The 19041-nt window shown below is 35.5% G+C and overlaps 1 protein-coding gene across 7 annotated transcripts in view; it reads left to right on the top strand.

Moving 5' to 3' along the window:
- CFAP20DC (CFAP20 domain containing) overlaps window positions 1–19041 on the top strand; it is a 270326-nt gene that overhangs the window by 161011 nt on the left and 90274 nt on the right. For 3 of the 7 annotated variants that reach the window (XM_059880048.1, XM_059880047.1, XM_059880050.1), the window contains 5 exons: window positions 128–244; window positions 1388–1513; window positions 4037–4371; window positions 15040–15414; window positions 16574–16669. In XM_059880048.1, coding sequence (XP_059736031.1) covers window positions 128–244; window positions 1388–1513; window positions 4037–4371; window positions 15040–15414; window positions 16574–16669 — 1049 coding nt within the window. Of the gene's footprint in view, window positions 1–127; window positions 245–1387; window positions 1514–4036; window positions 4372–13520; window positions 13707–15039; window positions 15415–16573; window positions 16670–19041 lie in introns of those variants that run through there. The other 4 variants (XM_059880049.1, XM_005222950.5, XM_059880051.1 and 1 more) reach the window with 4 other exon arrangements.

The following is a 19041-nucleotide window of genomic DNA, read 5'->3' on the forward strand; positions in this document are numbered from 1 at the left end:
CTTTACATTTTGTCAAAATGATACATGAACATTCTCATTATGGCTATAATTACATTTAGAGTTTTATTTCAAACTATATAGTGCTTTCTGTTCTGGCTTTTTGTTCTTTGATATGAAAATGTACCAGCCAGTCTGCATATTATGCATCCACATCCCCCTCAAGAACCATCAGCCGATAAGAATAATAACAGGAGAAGATTACGGTTAAAAAGCACCAGCAGAGAAAGGACAGAGACACCCAGCGGTATGGCACTAATTCAATACTATCTTATATCTGTATATTATTCAGAGCAATGGAATCTCTCTCTGCAGGTTGTAAATTTCAAAGGATTATGAACCAATTCATTTAAAATATAAATGTCTGTTCTACAAGGATTATGGAAATCAAATTTTCTACAAAAGAATTGCTCTAGAGCCCTAACAGAGATTTGTTGGATTAAATAGACAGTGCCACAAAAGTAAAGGACTTCCTACTTGTACTCTCAAAGGCTGAATAAGCTTAAATTATTGATTTTTAAAAACGGCCCAAATTTGATGGAGATTCCTGCCTGCAGACTTTACTAAAATTGAACTTAACTCACAATTTTTCATGTTTCACTTATCTCTCTTCTTTTTAAATTGGGCCCATTTTAGATTGTTGTTATATTTGCTGTCTCTCCTTTTGGACTTCTTGACGTCTATTATAATGTAGATTAAAATTTTAACTCTTTGCAACCAGTAAAGCATTAGAGAGATATAGTCAACTATTCTATTAATTGTTATTTCTTAAAATACTAGATTTGAGTCGGGTGTGTACAAATTTGTATACACATGCATTAGTCTATCCTGAATCAAGCCCAGAATCTATGATATATACATCTGTTAGCATAATTTCTCGAAAGTGTAGCTTTCTTGGGGAGGCCAAAATTCTGCTTGCTAGGTTTCATATTATTTTTGTAAAATAGTAGGTAGAAAAATTACTTCTGCAATGCCTGTATCCATTTTTCTTAAGATGCTAAAGGAACAAGCTTTGTTTAAAAGAGTTGAGTTCAATAAGAATTGTCATTTAGAAAAAACACACTCCATTTTACATGGAACCTAAGGAAAAAATATAGGACCTTTAAAAAATTATATGGGTTTTGGAATTCCTTTTATCACATATCATAAAACTTAAATTTAAAATGTCCCCATGCAAATATCAAGGAATTTTAAGATGAACCTCTACAAAAAATGCAACTGAGTTCATCTTAAAATATTCTACTGGAAAAAAAATGCATATAATCTATATTGTCACATCAAACTTTCTTTTTAATAATCATATAGAAAAGTATACCAAATGCCATTTTCAAAAATTAATTTATATATGTAAAAAGAAGTAATATAGAAGAAAATATTTATTCCATTAAAGGCAATTCTTCAGACAATAACAGGAATGATGAACATAAAGCAGCAACTGTCCTCACCGCTATGTCCCAGCAAAGAGCAAAGACAATGAACCCCAGCTCTCCAGTACCCCAGTCTCCTGATCAAGCAGGTTAGCATCTTTATTATTCCATAATTGCTAATAGTTAATAACATATGAATATGTTAAATATTTCAAGCCTGGGCATTTTGAAAAGTCATGATACAGACATTTCCTAAAATCTATCATTTTTTAAAATCTCTTTTTAACTCAGTTTTACATCAGACTTTAATGGATGAAAGAGTATTTTTATTTTCAAATTTTAATGCACAAATTACCCTGTTCAGAATAAAAGTTTAAAACTCTGTAAAGTTTTCACATGACATCGTCACCCTCCCGAAAGATTATCTATGACATAGTCACCCTCCCCAAAGATTATCTATTGTTGCAATTCTCCAGTCCTCTTTATAATGGAGATATTGGAGTATAGTGCATTGAGCCCATCAACATATCTTGCCTAGCAGGTGTGTGGTACTTTTACAAAAGCAAATTGTTTTTAAGCTAGGGAAAAAAGAAAATAAATGAAAATTGTTTGTAGTTTGTCAGTCTTATTTATGCAGTGTTGAAACCTTCATTAAAATGTTAGGCGCAATTAGTGTGTCTAGCATAAATCTGACTGTGTAGAAAAACTAATTAGATGTTTAGGTGATCATTCTTGCATTTATCTTGTTTGCTGCAATATTGTGATTACACAGTAATTTACATATTTTCCTAAGAAAACATACCAAATTACTCATTACAATTGATATGGAAATACTTGAGGTAAAACTGCAAATTCCAAAAAAGCATGTGGTAGTGAGATAATTAGAGTTCTTTTAGTGTGAAAATACTTCTTTTACTTTGACTTTTTTGACAGTTAATAATATGTTTGGTGCTAGGTCATACAAGTTGTTTAATTATCTAATGTAGATTCCCAAGATCTTTTCCTCCCATTTTCTTTACATACTTCTGTACATAACAAAACACATTGGTTTTTGTAATCTTACTCAACATTTACTAAAGCATTTACCATGTTTACAAAGCACCTGCTAGGCACTTAGCACCAGGCAAAGAGTTTGCTGTCCAGAAGAGGACAAGCCAGTGAATATATTAATTTCATCCACCAAAGCAGGAAATGGCAACCTTCTGCAGTTTTCTTGCCTGAGAATTCCAAAGACAGAGGAGCCTGGCGGGCTATAGTCCGTGGGGTCGCTGAGTTGGACATGACTGAACGACCATCACTCACAGCCACTCTGACTCAAGACTCTTCGCATTTGCTGTGAACGTGGTCGGATGAAGTAGATTCAACCTGCTATTGTCCATTTACCTATAGAAAATGGGGAAGTCTCGTCCTTAATAGGTTTTATCTAAGAAATGCGTATTTACAGCTCTTTTATAGGCAAGTTATGTTATATAATCATAGTCATAAGTTAAGAAACAGATGAATTCACTTGAGAAGAATACAGTTTTATGTGTGCCGTCAATTTAATTTTTATTAAAGGCCTTTTTGTTTGTTTGTTGCTTTTGATTTTTTAGTATCAGCTTTGAAGTTTCAAGTTAGCCAGTCTTAGCTCTTAGATATTCTTCTTATGATATGAACATAATATGATTCAAGAATCAGGAGTAAAATTACCATGTTTGCATTGTGGTTCTGCAGAACATAAATTCTTGTAAGATTTTGACCAAAAAAAAAAAAATAAGTGTAGCAAAAAATTTTTAAAAAATCAGATTCAGTTGAGAAAATGCTCAACTTTTCCTGATGTCATTCTAAAGAAGAAAGTAATCCTGCTTTTAATAATGCTTTTTATAGAAAATTTTTTTCAAGTTTTTTGTGGTCATAAAATTATAAGATCTATCCCAATATTGAGTAAAAGACTAATTTTTTTAAAGTTTTGATAACAATATATCTTAGTGGTGGTATATAGTATTTTTAAAGAAAACAAAAATGTGCAGAAAAGATTTTCATATCAAAACACTCTCTCCTAAAATTAAAATTAAATCCAAAGGTCCTTTTCAGCAGCAGAATTCACCAGTCACACTAACAAATATTTCTGTGGACTTACTATTACTTGACAGGTCTTCTCAGTTTAATTTATGAATTGTCTTATTCCAATCAGTAGAATGGAGAGGGAAAGACTGTCAGCTTTTTGTAGTTTGTTTTTTTTCTCCTCCTGCAGTTTTGTAATCTGAACAAGGCCCAGACATTTTATTTAAAGAGCTTAAGTACTCTGTCCTCCTGAAGTTAAAAGAAATTCCTAACTCAAACCCTTTTAAATTTGGAAGATTCCCCCCCTCTGGATTATCAAATTAATGAGACTGTGCTATAAAGAACTTGCTGCAAGATAGGTGATAATTATTTCAGACTTCCAAATTTCCTGGCCAGTGTTTCAACTCAGATGGAGTGGAAGTAAGTACAAATGAGTCGCCCACAGCTCTGAGCACTAACTGTGGGTTAAAAGTTTAGCAGGTTACAAGATGGGGGATAAATTACCTTCCTTGGCTTTTGCATTATTTGATAAACCTGTTTCAGGAACAAGACGTGTTACTCTAACTACCTGCCTAATATAACACTTATGGAATACTGCTCTAACTTCTGTCATCTTTTGCAATTGTCAGATGAGTGGGTATTTCCCGAAAATGGCGATCACATCCCCTATTTGGCCTCTACCCCGCAGTCTCTACTTGTGGATGAAGACTCCTGCCATACTTCATGCCTGTGGCTAGAAGCCAGCAAGGAAAGTGAACAGGATCAACAGACAGAGGAAACCCAGATTGTTCCAAAGGGTGTTTTCACTTTTTCATCCAGACCACGATCGGCACCTCATGGAAAGACTCAGAGTATGTCCCCAGAAGGGTGCCCGTTTACTTTGGATCTAAAAGAAGATACCAGTGTGACAAGGAGTGACACCGAAACAGAGGAAGATTTTTACGGTGCTGACAGCAGCGAAGAGGTACATTGCCTGATGAGGGAAATAGTTGTAAAGTACAGTTGTTCTATTAGCTTCAACTAAACACTAAAACTAGTTGAAAGAGGGAAAATCAACTGCTATTTATAAAAATGCAGCAGATTGCAGTGTCAGTCAACAGTTGCCTCAGGTTGTTATGGTAACTCTAAATTGTTGCCTTTTTTATTAAGTCAGCCAATTTCATTTTTAATTATGGAAACCAGTTTTTGGTTTGATTTTGTTTTTTCATTTTAATCTTTGTCTCACAGAATGAGAAATAATATGCAGTTTAGTAATATGATAGCATGACCAGTAAAACACTGAGAGCACATTGTTCTAGATCTCTGGGGAAATTGTGTTGCAGATGCTAAGCATTCTGAGTTGAGGGTTTCCTGCCTTCCTTACTCCCCTGCCATCTTCTCACCTTAGACCTATTAGGACTCATTATTTTCCATATGGTCCCAGAATTTTCAGGAGTTTTGCCAATTAAAGTTGCAATAATGAATCATGGATTACTGCTGGGACTTGCCTTACAAGGAGGTTTTCTGTTTGCAATTATTTAGAATACAAATGTATCTCATATATCAATAAATTCATAAAAAGTTTTTAATACCTTGTGAAATACCAAACTGAATGGAGTTTGACACATTTGTTTAAAACTTAATATATTATACCTCTTTTCTCCATAGAAAATGAATTTGTGAAATTTCTTTAGTATTGTTCTTTATTGATAGGCATTGATATTTTCTAGAAAAAAATAATTATTTTAAAAGCAGATTATAGTTAAGTTATGGCTTAGTGAAATTACACAAATTATTTATATGTAGAAATTATAGAAATAATTAGGAAAACATGTTTGTATGCTTACAAACTTATTTTTAACAGCTATATCTGATTAAGAATACCCCTTTGGACAAGGGGAAATACGTAAGTCCATAACTCCTACCTTCAGAACCAGTTGAGAATATGGTGAGATCGTTAAGACAGTAATTATGATTTTTTTCCAACTTTTAATGAGTTTCTATAGCAAAAGTGCATGGGGAAATCCTTTTTTATAACATTCTTGCTTCTGAGTGTGATGAAACTGTTAGTCAAACCAAACATAAACCTACTGCAAACCGCTTTATGCATAAATGAATAAATAGTACATTTTAAATGTGTTGGGAAAAAATGTGTCCCTTTCACCCTGAATAAAATTAACCTATAAACTGTAAAATGAGCACTTGTTTTGAGCATCTGTACTGCTTCCACCCAGCTGTCAGCTCTCGTGCAGTAGTACCTGGCTAGTCTGGCAGCCACACCATTTGCCAACTGGTCAGGCCCATCCCCTTCCCATGTGCACAACTTACCCGAGCCAAAAGAATGACTTGTTGGTGGCAGTTTTATGGCAGATGGGAAGTGACAGTTCCATGGAAACTTTGAGGGAAGTATTAGTGGAAACTACCCTTTAAATAACACCACATTAGGAAGATACCTCTCCACCTATAATGAAGGATGAGCCTTGAGAAGAAGCAATAGGGCTTTTGGAGAAAATGAAGAGTACTAGTTCTGAATATTTCAATTCATCTTCCCTTTATATGCTTTCTTTTGCTACTAGTTCCCTGGTGGCTCAGATGATAAAGCATCTACCTACAATGCGGGGGAGACCCAGGTTCAATCCCTGGGTTGGGAAGACTCTCTGGAGAAGGAAATGGCAACCCACTCCAGTACTCTTGCCTGGAAAATCCCATGGACGGAGGAGCGTTGCAGGCTACAGTCCATGGGGTCTCAAAGAATCAGACACAACTGAGCGACTTCACTTCACTTTTGCTACTAGCTACTCAACTTCTGACATCCTTCACCATTTATTATGCAGACATGTACTTGTTACCAACTACATTAAATTGAAAATTAATTTATTATGCATTTTCAAAGCTGTGATTGACATAGCTCTCTGGTCACCCCTGTGCCAAGACCATCAGAAGATGGCTTGAGTCTGTAGTGTGACCATCTCATTGCTAACACTTGCCCTGCTCCACCTTTAGTCAGAGCCTACCAAGAGTGGGCAGCCAAAGAAAAGGGCAGAAGCCTTCTATATCATGCAAGCTTTGCTGTTAGAGGCAATAACAAGATACAAACTAAAATACAGATGACCAACAAAAGTGCTCGGCTATGTTTAAACAAGTTCTACACATTGGCTTGATCCCTTTTTTATCAAATGGGTTTGTTTGGGGGATTTTTGTAAGTTATTTTTCTGTAGGATTATGTCTTCCATTTATTAATGATATAAGTCAATGGAAAATTAGATTACATATTATAAATGTTTATTTACATATAGTCTTTGAAGAAAAATCAGTTGATTTAGACATTCTTACTCTTAGTTGCATTATTTTAGAATGCAGTATTCTTAGAGTAACACTATTGTACCTAAGGAAAATATAATGTCATACTATAGATAATGGTGGACAAATTAGTAATAATTACATTACTTATTATGAAGTTTGCAACTTGTAGTTGAAAGACTATTTGGTGTTAGACTTCAAGTATTTTTAAAGGGAAATTAGATGTATTCATAGAATTGTTTAGCTTCTTCAGCATTATTGGTCAGGGCATAGACTTGGATTACCATGATATTGAATGGTTTGCCTTGGAAACAAACAGATCATTCTGTCATTTTTGAGATTGCATCCAAGTACTGCATTTCGGATGTGTGTGGATGTGAGAGTTGGGACTATAAAGAAAGCCGAATGCCAAAGAATTACTGCTTTTGAACTGTGGTGTTGGAGAAGACTCTTAAGAGTCCCTTCGACTGTGAGGAGATCCAACCAGTCCATCCTAAAGGAGATCAGTCCTGGGTGTTCATTGGAAGGACTGATGTTGAAGCTGAAACTCCAGTACTTTGGCCACCTGGTGCGAAGAGCTGACTCATTTGAAATGACCCTGATGCTGGGAAGGATTGAGGGCAGGAGGAGAAGGGGACAACAGAGGATGAGATGGCTAGATGGCATCACTGACTCGATGCACATGAGTCTCACTGAACTCCGGGAGTTGGTGATGGACAGGGAGGCCTGGCGTGCTGCGGTTCATGGGGTCACAAAGAGACACGACTGAGCAACTGAACTGAACTGATGAGATGTATTCAGAAGCAAAAAAAAAATAGGCAAGATCATGTTATCATGATACAGAAAAAAATACACTTATGATGCTAAAGAGTAATTAAAATAAGCTTTCAGTGCTAAGACAATGGTCTTTGTAATTTAAGTTCCTTATCATCAGTTCACATTTGAGATCTTCATTAATGTGAAAGACTCAAAAGCATAGTTTTTATTTTTTCATATCATTTTAATCTTTGCTTTACTATATATTTTATTACCTAGGCAGATATATAATACTAATTTTCCTGATACTCAATTAATTTGGAATCAGTACTTCTTATTTGAAGACACATTATGGAAATATATCTTGTGGTGAGTTGTAAAATCAGGACTACCATGTAAAATGAATTTTCTAGGAAAGCTGTTAAAACCTTTCATAGGATTATAGCATCTTTTTAAAAAAAAGGGCATGTTACTATTATCATCACTATTTTGTTTTTTATGCCATTATTCCCAATGTGGCTTCAAGTATACATATCCAGTTTGTAATTTGAAATAGATGGCTTTATATTAATATTTTATTACTTCTCTAATTCAGTTTTTGTTTAGGGAGAAATATAGTCATTTTTCCCTAAACCCTGTCGTGTATCACATACTCTAAAGTAGATAGTTACAAAGCTAGGTAATTTGTCTTACGTAACAGTCCAGACAAGAATATTTGAGCCAAAGAATTATCCATATTTGGACATGACTTATGTAGACTGACTACTTACTATGTTCAAATTAGCTAGGAATCTTCTAGATCTTCTCTTCATTTAACTCTGTTGAAGCCTATCAAGGACAGATTTACAAACAACAAATTAAAAGGATCATTTTAGCCCTTTCTCTCAGCTTTCCTGGTATTGTTGCTTTCAAGGGTTGTTTTTTTAACACTCAGTAGTTAAACTATTTCATTTTTCTTCTTGATGGCATGCACACTATTATCCTGTCACCCCTGCATGCTTGACTAATAATTTGGAGTTACATTCTCACACACATTTGCATACTCACAATAGAAATGATATTTACTCCACATGAGGCCACTTATATTTCTGTGAAGCCTTTAAAAAACTTTAAATGTCAGTTTACTTCTTGGGAAAAAAATGGAAGAATTCTATTTTGAATGTATTGCTTGCATTTTTATTTCTGTGTATCATGAGTTACAACATAACGTACTCTCTAAACCTATCAGGCAAATTTAATATTTATTCCATGTGAGTAATTCTTTTAGGCTGTTGGCATCTGCATATCTTTATTATTCTCTTTTGAAGCTTTTTTCCTCTCTGAAAAAGTTAGTTCCTGTAACTTGGCCCTTCTTTGGTATAGGCACATAGTGTAGGTTATAAAACTCTTTGTCTCGTTAAAATAACATCATACAGCTTTTGCTAAAAGATAAATATTTGCAGATAACTATTTAGTTATAAATAAGAATTTTCACAAAAAAAATCTTTGCTTTATTCAATTAAAGAGCATGAAGTCTAGCTTATAAGGAAAATGTATTTTTATCTTAAACAAGTAAAGGAATCTCATTATCTTCCCCAAATATTCACATGATGATATTTGCCCATCCAATACCGTCCCTTTAACTTGTGCTGTGATTTGTCTGTGAGGCATTGCCAGCTACAGGTAAAGATGTTTCAGTTCAGTTCAGTTCAGTCTCTCAGTCGTGTCCGACTCTTTGCCACCCCATGGACTGCAGCACACCAGGCCTCCCTGTCCATCACCCACTCCCAGAGCTTTCTCAAACTCATGTCCATCAAGTCAATGATGCCATCCAACCATCTTATCCTCTGTCGTCCCCTTCTCCTTCTGCCTTCAATCTTTCCTAGCATCAGGGTCTATTCCCATGAGTCAGTTCTTCACATCAGGTGGCCAAAGTATTGGAAGTTTCAGCTTCAGCATCAGTCCTCCCTGTGAATACTCAGGACTTATTTCCTTTAGGATGGACTGGTTTGATCTCCTTGCAGTCCAAGGGACTCTACATAAATAATTTGCTCAGGTCCTTGTCATACCAAGCATGCTGCAAGTTAGTTGGCTGTTAGAAGCAGTCACATCTTCCTTTCATTTTATTTGGCATTATTTTAATAGTTTCCTATTAAATTCAAGAGGTAGAAGAAGAAATACTCCTTAGGGACAGTTGTTAGTGAAGACTTTTAAGATACATTTGAATGGTCGATCTTGCTGTCATCAAAGAAGAAATTATTTTTTATAAAGATGTTATGACTGATACCTTTAGCTGTATTTGTGCAAATAATTGTGCTCTTTAGTTGACAGATTATAAATCTGCATCATGTCTATTGTCTGCTAGTGCTGTTCAACTAAAAGGTTCTGTCAGTTCACACATTTAGTCACTAAAACATTGGACCAAAGTAGAAACTCCTGCTGATTCTATCTCAGTTACAAATTAAGAACTGCCATCAAAAGTATGTTTGGAATATTGCAGATGTGTTTGTTGAGAACTTTTAATAATGTTATATAAGACTTTTTTCACAGTGGACTGAATTACAAAAGACAATTGGAATATAAATAAATATGATCATCCACTTTTATTATACAAAGGCTAAAATAGAGTTCTATCCTGAAGCACTCAACATTAAAGGTGTGATACAAAAGAGCCTGGGTCCCATCTGCTCCAAATAGATGGCCCTCAAGAGTCATTAAAATTATCTTTTTAAAATTACAACTCGGCAAGAGCAATTCGTTTTGTGCATCCAGAAATTATTGTCCAAATGCCCATCTGCATGTCCTTTCAAGAAACGTAGTTCAGCAGAGGAAGTGCTGGGCCCTTGGGGAAATCATTCTCATCTTCAGCATACATATGCTGTGCTACAGTTAATCAGACAAACTCTATTGATGTTCCCGGCACTGGGGCCTGATTGAATATCTAACAAACAAATGTTTCTGAGCCCAGAAGACAAACAGTTCAAGAGATTTGGACTTTTAAAAAAATAAGTTAAATCAAAAAGATTTTGTATTTGTTCTTCTGAAAAACAGATGAACACATGATTGGTATATGAAAATGGCATACCAAATCCTTTACTACTCTGACAAAGTCTATTCAATTGCTATGCTGGTTTTCAGTAGTTCAGTGATAAACCAAATCAGTGAAAGTGGTTATTTTTCAATCAGATCATAGTAAATCAGATTATAGTGAACTTCTTAGGCATATAATAAATATATATGTTATTTAGTACAGATTAATCCAAAAGCATGTTGAGCCCACATGTTACATATATGAAAGTAATAAAAGTCATTTATGCCTAGATCATCTATTTTAGTAAGTCGAAACATTACTGAAGAAAAGAGGAAGGTTTTGTCAGTGCACCACTACTAAGAAATACTATTTTTTTTTTTAGAAATACTATTTTTTATTTTCCATCTATTTCCTCTCTAAAATAGAAGCTGACCCAACTTAAAGTATTAGTCTTATATATTGTCTTACCTTTCCCATTTATCCTAATTCCTCCTTCAAAATTGGGATAGATCAGATTTATTGGTTCCAGGGCAGCCAAAATAGGCAAGCCTTTTGTGCTCTGTCCAGATTCTCCACTTATTTTTCTTTTCCATGTATTTAAAATAGCATAGAAACATATTATCGTGAAAATTCAGTACTATGAAGAGAGTGAATGATTATCAGGAACACAGCTAAATCTGTCCATTTCTTGGCCCATTTCCAAATCAGGGTGTATCTTAAGGAAAATGTGAGAAGACTGTCCCTTTACATACTCATGAATAGTTCTGTGTATATAATTCCTGCCCATGCCATACAAAAGGAAATACATCTGAGTAAACTTGCATAAAGAAGAAAAGGCTGTGCTCTGACCTACTTACAGATGGAAAAAAATAGACTTGCAGGTAGACAAAAATACTTCTGTTGAATGTTTTAGTAATGAAATTTGTGAACTGACAAAAACTTTTAGATGATCAACAGCACTAGCAGACAATAGAGATGGTACAGGTGTATACTTTGGTTGTCAACTAAAGAGCACAGTTATTTGCATTTGCTTACATGAGTGCTAAGTCACTTTGGTCATGTCCAACTCTTTGTGACCCCATGGATTGTAGTCACCAGGCTCCTCTGTCCATGCAATTTTTCAGGCAAGAGTACTGGAGTGGGTTGCCTTCTCCCAGGGATCTTCTGACCCAGGGGGATCAAACTCGTGTTTCCCACAGTGCAGGCAGATTTTTTACCACTGGGCCACCAGGGAAGACCAGTCCTCATAATAGTACATCTGAAACTTTTAAATGAAATATATTTCCTTCTATCTTATGAAATTATTACTTTTGTAGGTATCTACCCCTCTGCCACTAGACTTTATGCCTCTCGAGGGCACTGTCCTTGTTCTTCTTACCTGTGTATCTTATATATCATTTCTAGAAAATACCTTACACCTAATAGGAGCTTAATATTTATTGAACTAATGTTATTGTAAAAGCTCACTGTTTCCCCCTATGTCATATACAAAATGGAATCCCATAGTGATCCAGAGATTCTGATCCAAAGAGTTGTAATTATACCTTTCCCTATAACCAGCCTGTTTTTATTAAGGGGAATCTGTTGGCCAATAATTTGTTTTAAATCTACAGTACATGTCCTTATTTTTTATTGTGAAAACATGATGGAAATGAATAAGTAAAGGGTATTTTGGTCACAGAAATCCCACTGTCAATTGTATATAACAATTATAAGAAATTAGACTGGATTTTTTTTAAAGAGTTGGAAAAGATATAACACTGTCTAACAACCAGACTGAATTGTTAAAAATCAATCCTAGTTCCACTAGCACTTTCTTAAAACTAAGGCTCGAAAGATGTTTGTTCTGTGTTCTGTTTACCTTTCTCTAGAAAACTGGCTAAACTTTTATTCTCTTTTTGTCTCTGTGAAACAAAAATTATAAGAGTCACCACTCCATTCTGTAGTAATTCAGAGCATGAGGTATTTTTCAGGTCTCTTGCACTCTTTCCAGTTTTCTGCCTGAAGGCAGAATTCTTCAATCATATAAACATCCTCAGGGTTCCCAGGATATGGTGAAGGACAAGCTTACTCAGTAAATGTACAGCAAAAAGAGTCGCCCAGTGCCTGCAGCTCAGCCATGTGGTATTTCACAAGGGCAGAGATATTCTTACACTTCTTATTTTTCCACTTGGGACATAAAGTAAGTCCCATGGATTGACACCCAATTACCATCTTTTCTTTCCCCTATCTGGCACTCTGAACAATAAATTTCTCCTCCATCATTTATAAGGAAATAAATATATCAGAAGATCAAGTCAACATAGACAAAGAAAACAAGACCCAGGATGAATACCAAGAAGAAATGTTTGTAAAAGAACCTTAGACACTCTGCTGTTCTTTCTTTACTACAGATAACCAAGCTGTTTCTTAGGAGAGGTTCTTAGACCCAAGTATACCTTTCTTAAAAGCACAGTTGTCTGATAATCCCAACTGCTTTCCACAAGAAGGTGAATCATAAATGACAGGATTAGAAATTGCAGACTCCATGTAAAAGCTTCCCAAATGCACCAAGTACAGCATACTCTGGCTTCCACAGAACTCTCAAATCAGTCCTGCCTCGATTGTCACCACCATTGAATTACCACAGCCACCTCAGCATTTCTAATCATTACAATTTAATACTCTCATAATTGCCTCCCTTGCTACTATCTCTACAGACACTTCTGATATCCACAAACAATATCCACACAAACTCAAACTCATCCCCATGCCTTCTGTTTTGTGCCATCATGACATTCCCCCCGCGCCACCCCCCCCCCCCCCCCCCGCCCCATCAAATTACTCAGTGACCCTTTGTTGCCTTTCAGGCAAAGATCCTGGATGGCAGGGTTTAACTTCTGGCCTGCCATTGTATTCCCACCATCTGCAGCGCCTAGAGCAGCACCTAGCCTATGATGAGGAAGAAAGGAAGAGAGACAGAACAGTGACAGACACACAGACCGATGAATCCTTTCTAATTAAAAGATTCGATAAATTCTTCTCTTGTCCAGTGCCCAACCTAAAGCAATTCTATCTCACCTTTACAGATACTTAACTTCTACCGAAACGGAAATTTCACCTCAGACAGTGATCTGTATCTTGAGGTGTATGATGGCCAAACATTCAGAAGAAGCTGACCAGTTTTATCAGTCATACAAATATTTTGTTTAAAAATGCCAAACTTTGGCAAAAGCAAATATTTGGTTCTATGCAGCTGTAAATGAAAGGATACTGGAAGAGCTTACTGAAACAAAATGTAAGATAGTACAATCTCAGACATCAGATAATGTCTTTAAATTGTACTCTGCTTTTATTATTTTTTCTGTTATAAGTTTACTTATTACACATTTAAATAGATAAGACAAATTAGAAAAATCTTATGACAAATATAAGTGATTATCACATTTACTTTTTATTTATATTTATTGTTTTATAGCAGGAAACTACCAAGTGAAATAGCACATATTTCTCTTTTTTGTTATTTACCTTCATGGCCATTGATGTTTTCATTTGTAGTATCTCCTTTCTCAGATTTTAAAAATTAAAGTTGTTAGGGCTAATTTCAGAACTATACGTTAGTAAAATGTTTCCAGCTTTTACTTTAAACTTTCCAAATGATTATATTTAGTGAGGTTCATGTCTTGTGGAAAAGTACTTTCTATAATTGAAATTTTCATTTAAGAAAAATATTTCACAAAACATACTCTATTATCTATTGTTCTTTAACGGTAAAATTTCCATACAACAATATAAGGCTGAAATACTTTGATATGCCAGCGTGTTAAAAGAGTAGCATTTCCCTACTTAAATAAAGTACATTCTGTAAATTCTTGTTCTTTTTCTTCTCATGGAATTAGCTTATCAGGAAGTTAAAGCATACAATTCCTAGATATTTTAGGTAACTTCTTATGTATCCTTCTTATGGACTTCCCTGATAGCTCAGTTGGTAAAAAATCCACCTGCAATTCAGGAGACCCTGGTGCAGTTCCTGGGTCAGGAAGATCCACTGGAGAAGGGATAGGCTACCCACTCCAGTATTCTTGAGCTTCTCTTGTGGCTCAGCTGGTAAAGAATCCACCTGCGATGCAGGAGACCTGGCTTCGATCCCTGGGTTAGGAAGATCCCCTGGAGAAGGGAAAGGCTACCCACTCCAGTATTCTGGCTTGGAGAATTCCATGGACTGTGTAGTCCATGGGATCACAAGTCGGACACAACTCTCTCTCATCTTGTATGGATCCTCTTCTTTTTTATACTTTCTTTGAAATGAATATATTTGAGCTATTGTTTCCTAAATGTACTCTTATTACTTAGTGGTAAAAATACATGCCTTACCAAGACCAGAGGCAAACATAGCAGGGCATCATAGCAAATGATTTATACCTGTTTGCATTGCTGTTTTTAGTTTTTTTATTTATTATTATAGAATAAAATTATGTGTGTGTAAGTATATGTATGTATCCTTTCACTTTATTAAGAGAATACATGAACTTATTAAGAACTTATATTCAGTAACTTATTCACCACAAGTTTCAGCTCAAAGTGATTTCCCTTTGTTCTTCTGTGTAGGATAACCACAGTGTCCAGGGTTCTCCAGGCCCAACAACTAGTCCTCCAGGGTTAACTCAGTTAAGTTTAGAGAGCATGCTGGGGAAGGCTGCAAAGTGTGCAAGTAAAGAATATCTAAAAAATGCGTATGCAGAAGGAAGAACTTCAGAAAACCAGAATTCCTTGGCGAAGCAGATAGATATAAAAGACTTTGAAACGAGTTTTGTGCCTAAACCATCCCTTTCTCCACCTGGAAGACATGAGTCATCTCCGAAAATTCCAGATCTTGTTATTAAACCAAAGGACCTACCAACCCATCAAGTGTCAGCTTCAATAAACAAAACCTTCCTAAAGGAAATTTCAGAGGAGAAGTTGAAACCAATTGCTGAGTTATCTGTAAGTGGTTTCATTCTGGTTTACATATGTGGGCAGTACATCCTGCTGGGTTCTATTCTGTTCTACTTTGCACACATTTTCAGCAGTATCTATTTTTTATCATTTTGGTGATCACTAATGTATTTTCTTTCCTATTTAGATGTGTTTTAGCTCAGTAACAGCAGCTGTTAAAGAGTATCTTGCACATCCCAGTGATAATAGAATGCCTCATGTTTTTAATGAGAAAGATAATTATCATAATAGTTATTTTTTATTTCCCAGTTAGTTCTCATAATTTGAGTTATCACTGCCTGCAAATTATAAATGAAGATCTTATTTTTGAGCCAAAGGCTTGCCAGTAAAATTGACAGATTTTCAATAACAATCTACATTAGGAGCCATAAAAACATCATTATTCTGTTCACTTTCTGGTCTCTTTACAGCCGTTCCCCAAATAATAAATGATATGAGTGAAGGTTAACAGTAAAGCAGTGTCATTGAATAAATCCCTAGGCTAGCCTGGTGACTATATTCATGTCCATCAGATTGATTTTTTTTCCTTCATATGAGTACTTTTCTCCCTTCAGTTGCCCCATAGCTGCACTTAAAAAACTAGAGAACAAATGAGGCTATACAGAAAAAATGACATTTATATTCCTTTTTTAAGCAGTAAAGCTTTTTTTGATTTGCCATGTCCTAAGTATTCTGTATGTGTTACAGTGTAAAACTTTGGTTCAGTTATGTTCTAAGCATGTTATAGTGGATTACTTAGTAAGGTGATAGACATATATATATATATCATTACTGTCAACTAATATTTCTTTATTTCTTTGGATTTTGATAGTGATTGCATTGAATCTGTAGATTACTTATGATAATGTTGACATTTTAATAATGTCAATTCTTCCAGTTTGTGAGCATAGAATATCCTCCCATTTATCTGTGTCTTCTTCAATTTCTTTGAACAATGTCTTATGGTTTGGAGGTCTTTCACCTTCTTGTTTAAATTTATTTCTTTTTTGTTGTGATTGTGAATGGGATTGTTTTCTTAACATTTCTTTCTTCTAGCTCATTGTTATTAGCATGTAGAAATGCAATTGATCTTTTTGTACATTGATTTTTTTACCCTGAAATTATACTGTATTTGTTTTATTATTTCTAATGGGTTCTTTTGGTGAAGTCTCAAGGTCTTCCTGCGTATAAAAGGGCTCCAAAATCACTGTGGATGATGACTGCAGCCATGAAATTAAAACACTCCTGCTCCTTGGAAGAAAAGGTATAACAAACCTAGACAGTGTATTAAAAATCAGAGACATCACTTTGCCAACAAAGGTCCATATAGTCAAAGCTATGGTTTTTCCAGTAGTCATATATAGATGTAGGAGTTAAACCATAAAGAAGGCTTAGTGCCAAAGAATTGATGCTTTCGAACTGTGGTGCTGGAGAATACTCTTGAGAGTCTCTTGGACATCAAGGAAATCAAACCAATATCCTACAAGAAATCAACTCTGAATATTCACTGGAAGGACTGATACTGAAGCTAAAACTCCAATAATTTGGCCACCTGATGCAAAGAGCTGATTCAATGGAAATGACTGTGGTGCTGGGAAAGATCGAAGGCAAAAGGAGACCGGGGGAGGCAGAGGATGAGATGGTTAGATAGCATCATCGACTTAATGGACATGAATTTGAGCAAAGTCCAGGAGATACTGAAGGGCAGGAAAGCCTGATCTACTGCAGTCCATGGGGTCAGAAAGAGTCAGACATAGCAACTGAGCAACAGCAACAAATATATAAAAGCATGTCATCTGCAGATAGTGACAGTTTTGCTCCTTTATTTCCAATTAGAATGCCTTGTATTTCATTTTGTTGCTTAATTACTCTGGCTAGGCCTTCCAGTACTACATTGAATGAGAGTAGTGAGAGTGGTCATCCTTGAGCATCTTGTGTTTTTCCTGAATTTAGAGGGGTAGCTTTCAGTTTTTCACCATCGAGTGTGATGTTAGCTGAGTTTGTCATATATGACTTAAATTATGTCAAAGTATTTTTTTTTATGTATACCTACTTTATTGAATAAAGTTTTTTATCAGAAATGGTTGCTGAGCTTGGGAGCCTCCGGCCCAAATGAACTTTAAATACCTGTCCACTCAGTAAAGTATTCTGGCTGAAAGATAGCGCTCTCTGATGATATCAGGGAATAATGAAAGGAGGAAAGGGACCAAAGTTTGGAGAGAGAGCAGGAGACTTTCCCTCACCCATTATCTTAAGAAGCTTTTAGGATAAGACAGTTCTCAGAAACCACTTGGGAAACCCTTCTTAGAGCTGCTCAGTGCAGATTGCAAACACAAGCCTGACAGGTATGTGTTCCACACGAGAGCCCTCTGAGACATTCCTCTTCCATTTGACAGAGCAATCACTTCACTGGAAATAGAGAAGGAGCTTTATCTTTTTTGAGGGGATAAAGACACAAAGGAACTACTTCCCTTTTGTGCACAGAGGTTTGACCTCAGTGTCAAAATTCAAGCTAATAAAATTCACTCTCTATCAGCCCACATGATCGTTACAATCTGTGACTCATGTTTGGGAGTGTGATAATCTCAGGTTAACAGGACATAAAATTATTGAAGGCATAGGCATTCTGTCCCATTCCAAAGTGAATTTACAATGGGAATGAAGGGTTCTTCCAGAGAACCCTTGTTTTTTAAAAAAGAACTTCATGGTCCTAGTGAGAGGATTCTAATAATTGACATTCTCCCCGCTTGATGTGTGCTGCTAAAAATCTATGAAAACTAATTTCCTCAAGAATGCCGTGTGTTTACTAACTCTACAAAGGGATTTTTCTTCAGATCCTGGAAAACCACAGAGTGATTTAGAAAAATAAATAAATAACTGCCTTACTGAGATTTAATTCACACAATATAGACGTCAACGTTTTTCTTACAATGCTTACAGAATTGTATAACCATCAGTACTGTCTAATTTTAGATCATTTCATCACCCCAAAAGAAACTCTATACCCATTAACAGTCACTCCTCATACCTCCTTTCCCCCAAATTTCTGGCAACCACTAATCTATTTTTTGTCACTATGGATTTGCCTATTCTGGACATTTCACTTAAATATAATCATATAATATGCAACGTTTTACGTCTGACTTCCTTAATTTAGCATACTATTTTCAAGGTCCCATCTATGTTGTAACACATGACCCCTTTATATGCAGGAATGATAAATCACTATATGGATATACCCTGTTTATTTGTCCATCTGCTGATGGACAGTTGGTTGTTTCCACTTTTTGGCTGTTATGAATTGATGCCAATATGAACATTCATGTCAAAGTTTTTGTGTGGACATATGTTTTCAGTCCTCTTGGGTATATACCTAAGATTAGAATTGGTAGGTCATATGGAACTTTACATTGTGACTAACTGCCAAACTGTTTTCCAAAGTGTCTCTACCATTTTACAATTCCATGAGCAATAGGGCAATTTCTTCACATCATAATCAACACTTCTTATTGTCTGTCTTTTTTATTTAAGCCATACTAATGTGTGTGAAGTGGTGTCTCAATTGTAGCTTTGGTTTGCATTTCTCTAATGACTAAACATATTGAGCATCTTTTCATGTGCTTATTAGCCATTTGT

This window comes from Bos taurus, chromosome 22 (assembly GCF_002263795.3).
Source record: "Bos taurus isolate L1 Dominette 01449 registration number 42190680 breed Hereford chromosome 22, ARS-UCD2.0, whole genome shotgun sequence".
In the NCBI taxonomy this organism is placed as follows: domain Eukaryota; kingdom Metazoa; phylum Chordata; class Mammalia; order Artiodactyla; family Bovidae; genus Bos; species Bos taurus.